General features: G+C 35.0%; 1 protein-coding gene across 4 annotated transcripts in view; it reads right to left on the bottom strand.

Moving 5' to 3' along the window:
* Window positions 1-18,935, bottom strand: part of SLC44A5 (solute carrier family 44 member 5) — a 373,508-nt gene that overhangs the window by 240,080 nt on the left and 114,493 nt on the right. For all 4 annotated transcript variants that reach the window (XM_053693344.1, XM_053693345.1, XM_053693342.1 and 1 more), the window contains exon 2: window positions 5,725-5,773. In XM_053693344.1, the coding sequence (XP_053549319.1) occupies window positions 5,725-5,773 (49 nt within the window). The remainder of the gene's footprint in view (window positions 1-5,724; window positions 5,774-18,935) is intronic.

The following is an 18,935-nucleotide window of genomic DNA, read 5'->3' as shown; positions in this document are numbered from 1 at the left end:
ATTACCCATTCTATTTATTAAATAATAGTACGGTCAAAATCCAGTACCCTAATAGGCTCTAGGGGATGCATATGCCCCCCCTTTTTAACTATATCCTACACTTGTAAATACGAGCATTAGCGTATTCTCAACTCTGTGATTGGTGCCTTTTTACCGCTGGTCACGTAATAGCATCAACCAGCGCAATCTAACACACCCCTCTAGTAACCAATCACTACACTACCAGGACCACACGCCTCTTTCTCCAACCGCTTAAAAATCAAACACAGGACCGGCGTTTTCCCTTATTGATGCCTCTGACGAAGAAGTACTCTATTATTGAGGTAGACTTCGAAACGCGTAAGGCGATATAATACTGCCCGGTCCTGGTAGTGTATTTCTATCGACTGACATGCTTGCAAAAAACATGTTTTTACTGCCACTGTGAATCACCTATTCTTTTACCTGTTACATACCTCATGTGTTGAGGTTAACTCTAGTAAGCATATTCACAAAGGATTCCTTTATATGTGTATATTTGTTTTTATAAAATAAACGGTATCACACTATTAGCTTTTCTCCTTGTTTTATGCACGCTCATCCCGGAGTTCTATACAGACCCTTAGTACCAGCTGAGGAAGAACGGGGATACAGCACCTTACACCTTCGGCCACAGACCGCATAAACCATCATAATTTAATACAGCTTTGGGCGAGATACTTACCTCATATGATTGAGGTGAAGTCTGGTGAGTACCCATCTTGATGTAGTAACGGACAAGATATCCTTACGTTCCTCATATCGCAACGTTTGTTGAAAAGTCACCACGGACATTATAAAATTTCAATATCACCTCTGATACTCAGATGGGTGTATTATAAACTTTGTCAACGCTACAGAGCATAACCTGATGTTATTTGATTTATGCTCTTCAATTGTGGATTTACATTTAGACTCTGCATACTTATTTTGGTATTTGTGCTATATGTTCATATGTTATTGTGTTCAATTTATATGACCAACATTTTTAGCCTATCTTTAATGCATTTTATTTGTTATTAATTCATCCACTGTAATAACTTGTGTTACTTTATTGGACATTTGTTGTATTTAACACTTGTTTAGACAATATCAGTCCTCACTTATTGTTATCACCTTTTATTCCCAACATATATGTCTCTCTAGATACATTTTCCAAGACTATATTGTCTAGATAGTAAGAGATATATAGATATATAGAACATACATCTATTTCTATATAGACATTTTTTAAATTATTCTTTTACATCTTTAACGATAGCATCATTTTATATAAGCTAGGAAATTTATAAAGGAAAATATTAGATGCGCTAAATTCACAATACCTTTCCCCACACATTCTTTAATATTTGGAAACATAATAGGGATATTACTTCCTTTTTGTGAAATAGCAGCTCTGAGCCTCCTTTCCGCTATAGTACAACATATACTTACAACGCCTGTTAATACAGACATTGGTAGCCTGGGATAAGTTTTTTTAGATATAAAAACTCTTAATAATTCTCCCTCTTTATAAGGCTAATCCAAAGCACAGTCCCTGGGTGTATTGTTCATTTCTTTGGACACTACACTCTTTTTCCTCTTGGTTACCATATATATATATATATATATATATATATATATATGTGTGTGTGTGTGTGTGTGTGTGTGTATATATATATATATATATATATATTCTCTTGGTATCTATTGTTGAAATGTAGGGGTGTAAGCTCAAGAGTTATCTATACACATTACTAGAACATTTGTTAAGATGCACTAATGGCAGGATATATTATTTCTATGAGGGGGCGGCATAATGTGTCTTCGTCTGCGTAGCCAAAAATCCTAGCACCGGCCCTGGGTAAATCCACAATTATTGAGCACAATGCAGATTATTCCATTTTAAAGATGGCTATTTATTTATTTTAATTTAAAATGAACCCCATCATAGAACACAGAATTCTAAAGGCTTCAGGGAACAGTAGAAAATAACAGAATTGCTATTATTCACAACTGAAAAAATTTATATAAATACGGTTAAGCAAAAACTTTTCATTGTGTGTTCAACAATGCATAATTTAATAAATAGAGTAAATACTCAACCAAATTTTGTTTAAAGTGATGTGAAAGTTGTTTTTAGTAACTCAGGTTTATAAATTCTCTTCCTGTGAGTTCCTGGTGTCACCTTGATCCCCCTTCACTTCTTTTGTCAGTGGCTTTGTGAACTCAGCAAGAGGCCTTATCTGCCTCATGAAAAACACAGCACAGAGAAATACAAACCAGCATATTAAGTTAAAGTGACAGTCAACACAAGAATTGTAATTGATTAAAAAGATAGATAACGCCTTTACTACTCATTCCTAAGCTTTGCACAACCAACATTGATATATTGATATACTTTATAACATTTAAAGGAACACTGAACCCACATTTTTTTCTTTCATAATTCAGATAGAGCATGACATTTTAAGCACCTTTCTAATTTACTCCTATTATCAATTTTTCTTTGTTCTCTTGCTATCTTTATTTTAAAAGCAGGAATGTAAATCTTAGCAGCTAGCCCATTTTAGGTTCAGCACCATGGATAGCGCTTGCTTATTGGAGGCTTACATTTACCCACCAATAAGCAAGCATAACCCAGGTTCTCAACCAAAAATGGGCCTGCTCCTATGCATCACATTCCTGCTTTTTAAATAAAGATAGCAAGAGAACATAGAAAAATTGATAATAGGAGTATATTAGAAAGTTGCTTAAAATTGCATGCTCTATCTGAATCATGAAAGAAAAAAATTGGGTTTAGTGTCCCTTTAAACCTTTAAATTTCTGCCTTTTTCTAAGCCACTACAGACAGCCTCTTATCACGTTTTTTTATTAGCTTTTTACAAGATTCTGCTAATTCATGTGTGCCATATAGATAACATTGTGCTCATGCGGCGTCCGGGACGTTGTGCATGACACTTCACTAATTGGCTAAAATGCAAGTCAAAAGATAATAAATAAATAGCCATGTGACCAGGGGCTGTCTGCAGAGGCTTAGATACAAGGTAATCACAGAGGTAAAAATTATATTAATATAAGCGTGTTGGTTATGCAAAACTGGGGATTAGTTATCTTTATAAACAATAAAGATTTTGGAGTTCACTGTCACTTTAAGCAAAACAGCTTCTGGGTAATGCTAACTGGCAGATCTTGGTTTTAAAATCAAATCTTGATGACATTTAGTTTATTTGAACAATTCTGTGAAAAGGATACAACATTAGACTCTGCGTTTATCTATTTGCAGCTTTATTTTATATACTTATTTATTTAGCCTTTTTTGCATTTTGAGTTCATTTTAAACTACAGGCTACATTTTTGTTCCCAGTTAAAAAAAAAAAAAAAAATACACCATGCTTCTAACTGCTCAATATAATGTTTAAACTTTTGCTTCTGTTTAAGGCATATGAATATGGTAGTTTCTATATTCTTACTGTCATTTAGTTTTAAATAAATCACCCATAGATGCACTTACAGGCAACACATGTGTGCACACACAGGAACCAATAGACATCCACATGTACACAGCCACAGGTACCCATAGAGATCCACATGCATACAAACACACAGCCACCCATAGACAGCCACATCCACATGCACACAGCCACAGGCACCCACAGACATCCACATGCACAAACACAGGCACCCACAGACATCCACATGCACAAACACACAAAGGCATTCATAGACATCCACATGCACACATACGGATGCTCATGATGCTCATAGACATCCACGTGCACTAACCCACACAGGCACCCATAGACATCCACATGCTAGATTATAAGTAAAACACTAATTTATCGCGCATCCACAAATAGGAAAATCCACCCGTTTGCAGGCGAGCGAAAAATAACCAGCCATAACAAGTGGCTGGTTATTGCTACTACGAGATCAGATCTCTGGTTAATTTTCCAAAAGTGCCCCAAATGCCCCCAAAATAGAGGGTCTTTTATTTTAAAAATACTGTACTAGGCAGTTTTAAGGGGATAAAAGTTGGCGGATATGGGGTGTTAGAAAAAAAAAAAACAGCACTAAGCCTTTACATTGCGGTCTATATGAACTGTTAACACATATTCATATACACATATATTTAACATTGCTTTCCATCGCTGCGCTACTTACCCCCTCTGCTGCGCTTAGGTTCTGTGCCGTGTATGACGGCATCAGAACGAGGTTCTCATTGGAGCCTTGGGAAGCGCTCTCTCATGAGTGCAATGCCTCCGTGCATTTGCTTGCACTGGCATTACTCAGTTGAGCCCAAATAGAGCTTTAGTGTAAGCGATATTTTGCGCTCAACTCGTAATCTGGCCCAGTGTTGGTTAACCTACTTCTGTGATACTCTCATTGTCAGTTTTGTTTTTCTACACTGATATTTTGCTATTCACTATCAATTTTTCAGCATATTCGTCTGTATGGGCTAATGCAATAGCAGCTTCCTGTACACTTCATTCATAATTAAATGAAACTTGTGTTTCAGGTGCCTGTATTTCTCCTACTTCTAATATGCTGTTCTTTAAAAAAACATTTTTTAGAATCAGTAAAAAAAAAAAAAAAAAGGCAATTTATCAATGTGCTTCAATGTGTTACACATGGTTTGCAAGCTACGTATGTGTGGCAGGGCAAAATTTTGGACCTCTCTTGGAAAATGTCCACATTCATTCATTTGATGGGTTTGACACAAGGGCGTATTTTGGCTTAGGCAAACAAGGCACTTGCCTAGGGCGACAGATTGGAGGGGGGCAGCACATTTTTTGTGGCTATATTTGTAAGAAGCTTACAGTTATTTTAGAAGTATTATACAGGTATATAATAGTGTGTATGTATATATCTGTGTGCGTGTGACCGTGTGTATGTGTATAACTCGGTGTGTGTATGTTTCTGTGACTGTGTGTATTTGTGTATGCAAGTGTTACGTTACTCTATAAGCAAAAAATATTATGGCCAAAAAAGGCCTAGAAACTTGAGGGGGGGGGGGGCGGGGGTTAGGGGCAGGAGAGTTTTGAGAGCCTAGGTCCGCACAAAACTTAAATACGCCACTGGTTTGACATTTTTTCTGGTGAATAGTGCTTATTTTTGCTCTGCTATGCAAACACAATAATCATCACTAGAGCAAGGTCTAAGCTCTGGAAAAAGCTGTCTGTGAGTTGGTTTGTAGTCTATGCACTACAAAACGTATTGAATATTAAAGTTATGTTTTATTGGAACATTATAGTTTTAAACAGATTTCATTCTTTAACTATGTGCTTAACTTATACCAAAAATGCTAAATCGAGTCAAAACTGTTCTCCTGGAATAACCTCATTCTGCTCCAGATGAGGATATGGCTGGTGATTATAACATACCCATCTATGTATGCCTGTTCTGACTGGATTACAAACTGTATCCTCATCTGGAGTGGGACAATAACACTTTGATTATGTATTTTACTATTTAAAAGAGACATACAAGTACAAAAATGCACTGTGTTAAAGCATAATTAAAGTCAGCTTTAACGTAGGCATGTAGTAAAATGTATTATCATATTATTACCCAATATCCAAGTGCTGCCAATATTATATGTATGTTTGTTTTTTATAAACCTTTTTTTTCAATAAAAAATAAATGTTGCTTGAGTTTATAAAAATAAATCATAAATAAAGCTATAGATTTTCTTTACAAAGCATTTTAAAGGACAAAATAAGGTACCTTTGTCCAATGGGTCCTTTAAACCTTGGATCAAACTTTCTTGGTTCACCTGAAACATAAGCAAATAAATATGGTTATTATTCGCATATTTATGATCAACGTAAAAAATGTCACATATAGAAGTAAATTAATTTGTATAACATACCATAACTTTAGTTTTCAACTGCCTATGAGCTTTTTGTACTATCCTACTTGTCTCACAAAATACTGACATATAAATGGTGTTTCATCAGTACAATAAAATGAAGGTAGCTCAGTTTCAATTTAAGAGCTCATCAATTCTTAAGTGGACACAAAAATGTAAAAACGAAAATGTTTTAAATGGATAGAAAGGTCAAAACTGAAACATGCATGGTTGTGTTTCATTCTTAAAAAGAAGCATTTTTGCAATATACTTCCATTTGCAAAAATGCTTCTAGTAAAAGTTACACTGTTTTTCACCAGCATACATACATATGCTGTGAGCCTGTGCACCAGTATTCAAGGTCAGAGAGCTATCAGTAGTGTGTATCATGCCTGTGTCATACAAGCCACCGCTGACTGTCTGAGGCGTAGTTTTTAAATACTAGTGCATGAGCCATCACAGCATATGTGCATATGCAGATGAAAAACAAATAACTTTTCCTAGAAGCATTTTTGCTAATTGAAGTGTATTGATTTATCTACAAACTCCCCAAAGAGCTTAAAGGGACAGTCTACTTGGTCTTTTTTGTGTTTAAAAAGATAGATAAGGCTACCAATTCCCCAGCTTTGCACAACAAACATTGTTATATTAATATAAATTATAACCTTTAAATCTCTTCCTTTTTCTAAACCCCTGCAGACCATTCACATCTTATCTCAGTGCATTTTATTAGCTTTCCTCAGCTAGACAGATAACATTGTGCTCACTCCAGTGAAGTTATGCATGAGCCAGCACTGATTGGCTAAAATGCAAGTTAAAAAAAAAACACTGATAAGGGGGCAGTCTGCAGGGGCTTAGATACAAGGTAATCACAGAGGTAAAAAGTGTATTAATATAACTGTGTTTGTTATGCAAAACTAGGGAATGGGTAATAAAGGGATTATCTTTCTTTTTAAACAATAACAAATTTCAAGTAGACTTTCCCTGGTAAATTGATCCCTATGTGTTTTACACATGTAAATTGGTTAAAGACATAGTTAAAGTCATCACAAGAGTGACAAAAGAAAATGCTCTAACGTGTTACAGTACTTCATTATTGCATTTTTGTTTGCATACAATTCCAATAGAGTTGAACAACAAATTGTGTAGAAAAAAAATCTTTAAATAAACTTTTCTAAGGGACTGTCATTGGCAAAGTCACCTCCAGAAAATAAACTGCCCTACTGGGATCTGATATATCTGGTGAGCAAATGGCAAGAGGCATATTTGTGTACTCACCAATCGGCAGCTAGCTCTCAGTAGTACATTGTTGCTCCTGAGCCTACCTAGATATGCTTTTTCAATGAAGGATATCAAGAGAATGAAGTAACAGAAGTAAATTAAAACGCCTCTTAAAGGACAGTAAAGTCAAAATTAAACTTTCATGATTCAGACAGAGAATGCAATTTTAAACAACTTTCTGATTTACTTCTGTTATCAAATTTCCTTTGTTCTCTTGGTATCTTTTATTAAAGAGTAAAACTAGGTGTGCACTTGTCTTTAGTACTCTATGGCAGCAGTGTTTTGCAACATTATTTGTAGGTTTGCTATACAATGTTGCAAAACACGGCTGCCATAGAGTACAAAAGACACCTCCACACTCCTGAGCTCTTTAGAGCCTACCTAGTTTTACTCTTCAATAAAAGATACCAAGAGAACTAAGCAAATTTGATAACAGAAGTATATTGGAAAGTTTTTTAAAATTACATGCTATATTCGAATCATGAAAGTTCGATTTTGACTTTACTTACCCTTTAAAAATGCTGAACTGTAAAAGTTTCGTGTCCCTTTAAGGCTAAATTACTCAGAACAAGGTGAGATGTCATTTAAAAAAAAAGGGTGATTAAAATATAAATACATAAATAACCACTTTTTGCATCACAAAATTTTAGGATCCAAAACCACCCCAATATCTTCCAAAAGACACAGATAATTATACTATAAAACATGCTGTTTTCATTTCTTAGGAATCACTATACTTTATCTTCTTATCTCTTCAAATAATTCAGACTGACATTGATTGGTGAGTATCTGCAACCTATTAATAAGAATAGTGTAAACGATTGTCTCTTACCATGGACATCTTTTTAGGATTAAAGTCATTTGATGCATGATTGGATTTAGCAGTTTCAGTCTGTTCATGTGAGCCAGGAAAAGCATCCCGTCTAAAGCATTTAATAGTATACAGCAGAGTACAAGCCTGAGATCAGCTGCTTTGATGGAGTTAGCAGGAAGCATTTCTACAGATATTCAGCGTGTGATTAAAACATCACATTCACAAAGATTGTCCCCATTCCAGTCATTTTGTTAAAATGATATAAAAGTGCAAAAATAAAATCTTCTAATATATTAAAGCATTTAATTATTGCACTATTCCAAGGGCCAGCTCGAGATAATTTGCTGACTGGGTTCGAGAATGAAACAACGCCCTCCCAGTAGTAACAATACTTATTGACATATAAGCCTACTACCTGTCCTTACTAAGCCTGCCTACCTGCATGCAACCAATGCTTATGCGCAATACGTGGGACAGTTTTGAATGTCACCCCTGACCAGTTCTGTTTCTTTGTGTATGATGAGATTATGCTGCTGGGAGCCTGCGACTTTCCCCACAAAGACAGAGGACAGGAGTGGTCTTGTGTTGACTGTCTTGCCCCACAAAAGATACAAAGTAAATTTGATAATAAAAGTAAAATAAAAAATGACTTAAAATGACATGCTCTAGCTAAATAACAAAAGTTTAATTTTGACATTATTGTTCCAGTAAACACCTCTTGCAACTGGGTAAAAATGATCCTTGTCCCACAATCCATAGTAAGGCCAAAAAGCAATATATTTAAAGGAATAGTAAACCCAAAATTTTTCATTTAGGATTCAGATAAAACATACAATTTCTAAACTGAACTCATAGGTGAGCCAATCACAATCGATATATATATATATATATGCAGCTACCAATTAACAGCTAGAACCTAGGTTCTATGCTGCTTCTGAGCTTTCCTAGATAAAGCTTTCAGCAAAGGATAACAAGAGAAGGGAGCAAATTAAATAATAGAAGTAAATTGGAAAGTTGCTTAAAATTGTATTCTCTATCTGAATCATGAAAGAAAAAATTTGTGTTTCATGTCCCTTTAATAATTTATTTTTTAAAGCTGTACATGAGTAGTTAAGCTCTAATTGGTTATGTATATTATTGTTTAAAAAGAAAAATAATTGTAATTTTATAAGATTGTAGTCAATTTGGACAATTCTCAAAAATGTTTGCTGCCCTTGGACTATACTGTACTTTGTATACTATATGCTGGCCTGTAACTACTTAAAGGGACACTCAATGATAATTAAACTTTCAGATAGAGCATGCTATTTTAAACAACTTTCCAATTTAATTACATTAACAAAATGTGCACAGTCTTTTTATATTTAAACTTTTTGAGTCACCAGCTACTGAGCATGTGCAAGAATAAGTGTGTATGCATTTGTGAATGGCTGATGGCTGTCACATGGTACGTGTATGCATTTGTGATTGGCTGATGGCTGTCACATGGTACAGGGGGAGTGGAAAAAACATCACTTTTAAAATTGTCAGAAAAAAAATCTACTACTCATTTGTTCAGACTAAGGGCTATTGCATTGTCTTGTTATCTTGCATTTGTTGATTATGCAAATCTACTGTGTTGACTGGTCCTTTAACACAATATAACCACTGTTGCTATCACAGGTTCAAATAAAAACAATTTGTATCAGCAAAAGCAGATCATTTACTGTAAAATAACTGTTAACTGGCCATGTTTAGACCCACACAACTTGTTACCAGAAAGAATAAGCAAATGTAAGCACTGAGTTTCTCATTAGTGCCCAAATAAATATATGCCCATTGCCACTAACAAAAACAATATGTGTCAGTAGCCATTATAAATATTGAAGTATTTTTTTTTTTTTATATATATTTATTTATTAACCAAAAGCAAAATAACAGCCTTACAATTTGGCTTACCTTTCACCACGCAGGGTATACCGAAACAAAAATTTAGCCCGACAATTTGGGCTAGCATTTCACCACACAGGGTGTTTACATTAATTATGGAATATCAGAGTACTAATACATATAAATTAAGTTTTAACTTAAAAAATCTGCAACCTAAATTCAGATGTATATTCAACTTTCAAATTAAACTCTACCTCAGCAATCATTCAATTACCCTGTTGAGACTATGTCACTATAGAAAAGAGAAACCCTACCTATAGAAACTTTGCAGTAGTAGCTGAATAGTCTAAAGACATTTCTCCAAATGTATATCTTGCTTTTGGGTCTTTTACCTATTATAATAAGACCCTATCTAAAGACAATACTAGAAATACAATCAACAAATCAAACAAACAATAAAAAAGAAGAACAAACAAAACAAAAAAAAAAAAAAAAAAAGAAAAGAAAAAAAAAAAAAAAAAAAAACCCAACTCCTCTCCCCCACTTCCCTCCTCGCAATTGCCGCAGGTAGTATTTATTTAGTCCAGTAAAGTTATCTTACCCCGGATTATCAAGTTAGCCCATACCCCACTCTTGGGGTATCATGTTTTTTAACAAAAGTAACATGAATTCGGGGGAATTTTGTAAGGGTAGTATGAGTTGCTTTTGTACTATCAATGGTTTTTCCCTGATTATATTTAACCATTTTGAAAAGAAATCCTTAAGTCTCTTTTCTGAATAGGGTCTAATATTAAGTAGCTCAATCGTCATCTGGGTATCCATTGTATTAATAAATTCTTTCAAACTAGGTTCTTCTGATGCTTTCCATTTTTTAAATATTATGTTGCGAGCGGCTAAAATAGCCAGATTTATAAGGAGTTTGTCTGATTTATTATCCCCTTCATCATATAACAGGAATACATTGACTGCAGTCAAAGATATTTTAATACTTAAAAATTTATTAAGCCAGTAATTAATTTTGCCCCAAAATTGCAATACTTTTGGGCAAGCCCAAAGACAATGGATAATATCAGCGGTCTCAGCTTTACATTTAAAACATTTACAGCGCAGTGTATTATCGGCCCATTTATTAATTTTGTCCGGGGTTAAATAATAATTATTTAATAGTTTATATTGAGACTCTTTCCAACTATACACTGACGTAGCCAAATCCAAATTAATAAGACTTTTTTTAACCTCTTGTGATTGCACCTGCGGGAAATACCTATTCATGTATGTTGTAATTTTTTCCACTTGCGTCATCCCAGATACGTTACATAACATATTGTACCATATAGAAATTGATCTCTTCCCAGCTTTATATAATTTTAGTCCAGAATCTATTTCTGGCCACTCCCACTCAGTCCCGAAACGTTGGCATAGTTGATTAAAATAACTCCTACTCTGTAGATAGGCATAAAAGCTTTTAGGATTCAACTGAAACTCAATTACCATATCTCGAAAAGACTTTATATATATTGTATCAGCTTGCCTGAATTGGGACCAATTCTTTAAACCTTTCTCCCTCCAAATTTTATATACCGGGTCTGACAGGCCGGGCAAAAAGTCGGGCATACCCATAATAGGACAAAAACTAGAAATATGGTATTGACAGTTTAAGAGGGTACAATATTTCTGCCAGGCTATAATGACATTCTTAAATGTTAATAGATTGGAAATGTTGTTAGGGATTAATTTTTTATCTATGTGCAATAATGATTTAAGATTATAAGGCATAATTACTTCTGATTCCAAATTATAGTAGGTGACATAGTCCCCCTCTACCAGCCAGTCTACTGCGAATTTGACTAGGGTCACCAGATTATATGTTTTAAGGCAAGGAAGTGCCAGACCCCCTTCTTTTCTACGCTGAATCAGTTTGTTTAGAGCCAAACGAGGTTTACCATTGTTCCACAGAAATTGGGATATTGATTTATTGAACCTATGTAAGTCTGATCTTAGTATAAATAGCGGCAAGTTTTGACGCAAAAATAAAAATTTAGGAAATATAATTGTTTTAATTACCATTATCTTTGCTGAAAGTGACAATTTGTACATACTCCATTTAGCTAAATCTTGAGGTAGTTTATCCAGTAAGTTTTCATAGTTTATTTTGTACCATTCATTCGGATTTTTACTTATATTTATACCTAGGTATTTTAACTGTTGCACTTCGTGAAATCCGTGCTTGGTATAGCTCTTATTATTTTTCTGTAACCAGAGAATCTCCGATTTCTGCAGATTCCTTCTCTACCCAGAAAATCTACTATAGGTTCCTATTATATTAAGACATTTTGGAATGCTTTCAGTCGTTTTATATAGATACAATAGTAAATCGTCTGCATATAGTGAAATTTTAATATTCTGCTTGCCAAGTCGGATGCCTGTTAACTCTTGCCTTAAAAGAATTGCCAAAGGTTCGAGAGAAATATTAAACAGAAGTGGCGACAGTGGGCATCCCTGTCTTGTCCCTTTATGTAATGTTATATATTGCGAGAGTTCTGCGTTTACTAGTAGTTGTGATCTGGGGTTATTATAGATTGCTTTGGTTAAATTAAAGAAATTACCTTGCAGGCCGAATTTATCAAGTGCCGTGAATAGATGGTCCCATGTAATAGCATCAAATGCTTTTTCCGCATCTAGTGCAAGGAGGGCCAGGTCACCTTTAATATGTTGCTTATGTCCCAAGAGTTTGTTATAGTAGAAATCTATTGTTGTCAGTATGCGGCGTATGTTTCTAACCACATTCCTGCCTGGCATAAAGCCTGCCTGGTCATGATGTATGACCTCACCTAACACCCTTTTCAATCTGTCTGCCACTATTGCCATTAAAATTTTATAGTCTACATTTAACAAAGATATTGGTCTATAAGACCCTAATTCTTCACGATTTTTACCTTTCTTGTGAATCAGCGTAACAATTGAACTCGTGAAATATTTTGATTGATTGCTATTATTGACATAGTAATCATTATAAAGTTTACCTAACATATCAACAATATCTACTCTGATGCTTTTGTAAAATTCGGCTGGAAGCCCATCAGGGCCCGGAGCTTTATTGTTTTTCAATTTTTTTATGGCTTTATCTATTTCCGTTTCAGATATTCTTTGATTAATCTCCTTGAGAGCCGCTGGTGAAACTCTGGGCACTGTAATACTTTGCCAAAATTTGTTTTTAGCAACTATATCTATATCTTCAGCAGAATACAGTTTTTGGTAGTATCTAAAAAATGCTTGTCTAACCTCCGATGCCTTTGTATATAAACTAACTCCTTCCCTTATATTTGAAATCATATTTTTATTATTTCTTGTTTTAATCAACTTTGCCAGATACCCTGCACACATACCCTTCGGGCCTTGGAAGGTCGCCCTTGCTTTTAAATCTTCCCTTGTCCATTTCTGTTTTAAAAATATTTCTCTTTCCTCTCTTGACTGTTTATATTTGCCCCATGTATTGGGTTGTGGATTAGACAAGTAAGTGTTATATGCATTTTTAAGTTGTTTTGCTAGTTGAACCTCACGTGCCAGGAACTTCTTTTTTAATTTTGACATATAGGCCACAATCTCCCCACGGAGTACTGCTTTGCCTGTTTCCCAAAGAATCTCTGTTTTATCAGCATAGCTAGCATTATTGGCTAGAAAGATTCTCCAGGCATTAGTTAACCAATTACAGAATTTGATGTTATTACACATGTACTTTGGGAAGAAAAAATTATTACAAGTTCCTGCTTTTCTAGCTCTTATTTTTAACCCTATAATCGCGTGGTCTGAGAGGAGGATCTCGTTAATCGAGGTATCCATATCACGTTTAAGGAGTGATCTATCCACTAAAAATAAGTCAATTCGTGAAAAGTTTTTAAAAGCTCTAGATTCACAGGAAAAGCTACGTTCATCTGGGTGCTGTATCCTCCAAATATCCTCAACCTCTAAGTTCTTCAATAAGCTTCCAAATTTTTTTGCCTCTTGTCTATATTGTTGCTTATTTACTTGTTTAAATCTATCAACAACTGGATTTAGAGTCATATTAAAGTCGCCCATAATTATTAAATTTTGCCCTCGCAGAGGAAATAATTTTTTCTCTATCTTACTCCAAAAGATTTTATCACTTTTATTGGGGCCATAGATGTTACAGAAGGACCAGACACAATTGTCCATTCTAAGCTGTACTATAATATATCGCCCCTCCGGGTCAAGTTCACTTTTAATTATCTCATATTCCAAATCTCTGTGGAACAAGATGGCTACTCCACGACTACGCTTATCACAAGGTGTAGCAATAATTTTTTTTATCCAGTTAACCTTAAGTTTTGCGATTTCTGCCGTTTTTAAATGAAGTTCTTGTAAAAAAATAATATCTGCTTTCTGTTTTTTCACTAATTTGAGAACATTTTTCCTTTTAATTGGGGAGGTGATCCCTCCCACATTCCAAGAAACTAAGTTATACATATCTTAGCCCATTCGTTATTTATTATTCTTGTATGTTTATATTGCAGACAGGAGTGTGGGGGCATGGGAGAGGGTGAACAGGGAGAGGAGAGGAGAGAGAGGAGAAAGGGAGAGGAAAAAAAACAAAAAAAAAAACAACAGAAGCAACACCCAACACTTAAGGGGGTCCAGTGGACTGTTTCCAATGGAATTCCCCAAAACATATTTAAAAACACATAGATATACCCAGCAATAATGCAACTTTAAAGCAGTTGCCTTCTGCATAAATCTCTTAACGCTATGATCAGGATATTTAATTACGCTATGGAGTTTTACTTTACTTTTATTCACTAATAACCTATTACTTATCTTCTGATCTTGTCACTTTTAGTGTTACGGATTAGAACCTGTAGATTATGCTCTACAAAAAATGCTTTAGCTTCTGTGCAATTGTTTATGGCCACATTGTTACCCTCTGTGTCTTCTATTATTATCTTAGCTGGGTATCTTAAACTAGCTTTATAGTTGTTCTGAATTAAAGCTGTACAGAATGGCGCCATACTCTTTCTTTTATCTGCTGTTTCCGCAGAATAATCTTGGAAAAGGTATATTTGAGTATTTCCTATCATAAGTGGGTTGTGGTTTCTATATGCCCGCATTATGTCTACTTTTTCCTGAAAGTTTAAAAATTTACCATGACCATTCTTGGTCTCGTATATCCGTCTTGATATTTTATGCTGGAACCTGTTCTATGAGCTCTTTCTACCTGAAATTTTCCATTTTGTGAACTTAATCCAAGTAATTTAGGTAATGTTATAGCAGCGAATGTAGATAGATCTTTATATTCACTAATTTCAGGAAGGCCAACTATTCGAATGTTACTTCGTCGGGATCTATCCTCTAAATCTTGAATTTTATTTTGTAGAATTTTAATTGTTTCATCTGTTTTTTTAGTCGCTGTCTCTTGTAAATTAGTAACATCCTCCAAATCTGACACCCGTCTCTCTACCTCAGAGATTCGTGCTGCAAAGTGTCTAACTTCTGTCGTCAGGGCCGTAATCTCATTTTTTAAGGATTCAAACTGTGGCATTATCATATCTGCCAGTTTGTCTAACATTATTTGGGAGTCAGTCATAGACCCATCTTCATTTGTATCTAATTTTTCGGAATTTTCCTGTATTGGTTTAATTTTTTTATCTTTTTTTACTGGCATGGCTGGTGATCTTACTTTTACATTTGTAATATATTTTTCCATACCCTGTTAATGACTAGAAGCTTATTGTGTGAAGAGTTCCTGTTCTTAATGAAATAGTGATTTTTAAAGAAAGAGATTCTAGTGGGGAGAGAAATCCCTCCCCCCTATGTGCGTGGACCGTGAGTGCTAATGTCCTAAAAAAAGACAATCAAGAGTGTGATTAAGTGCAGCTTCAGAAGAGCTGTCTATATGTGTGTGTGTGTGAATATATATATATATATATATATATTTTTTTTTTATTTTTTTTTTAAAACAAATAAGTAGAAAAAAGTAAGAAAAAAAAGACAATCCAAATATATCAACACTAAAGTGATTTACAAACGTGAAAGTATCTGTACACGTGGGGATACCAAATCATTAACTAAAGGGTATTTTATCCTGCAATAGCTGATCACACTATTCCCTATTTGGGGTAGCTATATACAGTTTTGCCACAAGCCTTAAAAATAAGGTTGATCCGACAGACTTTGACCAGATTATAGGATAAACTGAGTGCAGGCAGGTAATAGAATATAGGATGCTTTTTATCCCCTTATTTGAGGGCGGGTGAGACTTTATCTTAGGGGTTTGCTAATTGTCTGACGCCAGAATATTTATCTGTTTCACCCACACGCCTTAAACATATATTCCAGCTACAGTAAAGATCCTTTTGCAACTTATTGTATCAGAGTTTAGCCTAAAATGAAAAAGACAATTTAGGAGGCTTGTTATTACATCCTGCAAACCAAACCCTAGTGTAACAAGATTAGAATATTGCAGCCAAAACCCTAGAAAGGGGAACTTTGAATCATCAGCATAAAAAAAAGAAAAAACAGACAGAGCAATACATCATAGAAACTTTTAAATGTGTCACTCTTTCTTGAGAGCAAAATTAGCTTTGTTATAGGTCCATACAAAGATGTAGTAGTCTTTTTTTTTTTTTGCTTAAGTGTCAGTCCAGAAATGTACACATAGATCCCCTTTTTCATAGCATCAATACAGTTTGATCAAAGAGGGATATTGATATAAAGTACCTAGTGTGTCCTGAGGCTATGCCGCAGATTTGTGTTTAACAGATTCGACCTTGTAGAGTGTGGTGCACAGGGGTTAAGCTGGAAATACTTGCAATTTTAGGGATGTTTCTCTTTGCTTGGACTCAATCTTCTCGTATGCCTGTATCTCTGCTTAGGCTCCCACAGAACACTACGCCGCACAGGACACCTCCCCCGCAGCGTAGATACCTGCTGCCGCCGACTGCCTCTGGATACAGGAAAAAGGCTTAAAGCTGAAAGTTCCCTTTTTTTCCTTGCTTCCGCTCCACTGCTTGCACCGTGTTACTCACTCACAGACTTTGCATTCCTCTCCATGGGTTTCTGTCTAACGGGCTGTGCCTCAGGACACCAGGTCATCTGTAAAAGCTGGTATCAGCGCCACCTGATTAGTAATAGCGCTGGGGGCTTCCTCTTTGCAGCCGGATACTGTGCTCCAAATCCCCGGGCAGCTTTGCAGAAAAAAACGCCAACAGGATCAATTGCTGCTTGTGTAGCGTTGGTCACGCTCTGTCCTTGCAGAGCCTGCGCACCGGATGTTGGCGTGTGCGTCTCACAGGAAGCCCCATAAATATTGAAGTATTAATGTTATAATTTGCTGCTTATAGTAAATGCTAATAATCAGAATAACCCACGTTTACCCACACGAAAAAAATGCTAAGACAAATAACCTACTACACTACACTAATAGTTCCAATGTCACATTAATCCACTAAATGATTATACAATGCACATTACTGCCACTCAGACATTGACAGTATTTATTCCCATTGCCAGAGGAACCCACATTACGTTTAGCAACTATAACAGAGTACTCCCAATATCTAATATTTTACACATAAAAAACTAAGATGCACCAGCAGACTCAGAAACCCCAAACAGCCTACTCATATTTTAAGGTGTTCTTCCTTGAAGGGACACTGTACTATAATACTGGTTTATTTCCAGTGACATGTTATACGATCAGGATGGTTTTACATTTATGGAAAATTGCTCCTTTAGGCTTATTTGTGAATTTAAAAAAGATTGTTTTGTTCATTGAAACTTCTACTGTACATATAGATACACACACACATACATATATATATGGTAACAAAGGAGAGCACTCTCACTTAATATAACAGCTGCCATGGTGCCAGTACAGAATAAGTATAGCAGAACAAAAACTTGCACTCTCTGGTCTTTTTCAAATTAAATCTTTTACTGTGAAAAGCATTGATGTTTTGGGGACAAATCTGTTGTGTTGCTATAAGAAAACACATCAGCCAAGTCTTAATGTTTATAAAACAAATTAACATCCTTTCTACTGCAATTATTTTTCAATAGCCAGACTCCACACCCATTTGCCTTATTTGGAGAAGCCACACTGGGCTTAAAGGGACACTGAACCCAATTTTTTTCATTTGTGATTCAGATAGAGCATGCAATTGAAACGTTCTAATTTACCTCTATTATCAATTTGTATTTGTTCTCTTGCTATCTTTATTTGAAAAAGAAGGCATCTAAGCTTTTTTCTTGGTTCAGGACTCTGGAAAGCACTTTTGTATTGGTGGATGAATTTATCCACCAATCAGCAAGGACAACCCAGGTTGTTCACCAAAAATGGGCCGGCATCTAAACTTACATTCTTGCATTTCAAATAAAGATACCAACTGAATAAAGAAAATTTGATAATAGGAGTAAATTAGAAAGTTGCTTAAAATTTCATGCTCTATCTGAATAACGAAAGAAAAAATTTGGGTTCAGTGTCCCTTTAAGTACACAAACAACAAGGCAATCCCCGGAAATAAAGTTAGTACAAAGTGCATTATTTTTGCAATTGTTATCTGATAAAACCATTTAGGAATATATATATAATATGTAGCAGGGTTAGTCTTCGTAACTCAGCAGGGTGCATTTCAACGTCTGAGAATTAGATATTGCTCAATTTTCAGAGCTAAATAACATGAAAAGGGGACAAAATAAATCATGAAAATATATTGCAACATTGTTTCATTATACATAACTAAACAGTATATACAAAAATCTCAAGGTGTTTACTGTCCCTGATAATTAACACACACATTCCTGTAAATAAAAATTTGTATTTACGATAACAATGTTGCTACCCTTATCTAGTGGTTTTATGATAATATCAGTATCTTCAAATTTATCTGAGCTTTCCTTAGTTTTTTGTTAAATTAAATCCTGTTTTTAAGTTTCTAAGTCATCAATGTTTTTTCTCTGCTAATTTAACACAATTCTGTACACTCGGTACTAAGGATGGCATAAATGGTGCATTCATTTCTTCTAAATCAAATTCCCAAATTCTCTTCATTTTGACTATTAATGTCTGAACTTAATTTTTGTAATTGTTCATTCTAATTTTTACAATTG

The sequence above is a fragment of the Bombina bombina genome, chromosome 10, assembly GCF_027579735.1.
Source record: "Bombina bombina isolate aBomBom1 chromosome 10, aBomBom1.pri, whole genome shotgun sequence".
Taxonomy (NCBI): Eukaryota; Metazoa; Chordata; class Amphibia; order Anura; family Bombinatoridae; genus Bombina; species Bombina bombina.
Note: the sequence above shows the minus strand (reverse complement) of the source record. Positions and strands in the feature narration are given on the sequence as shown.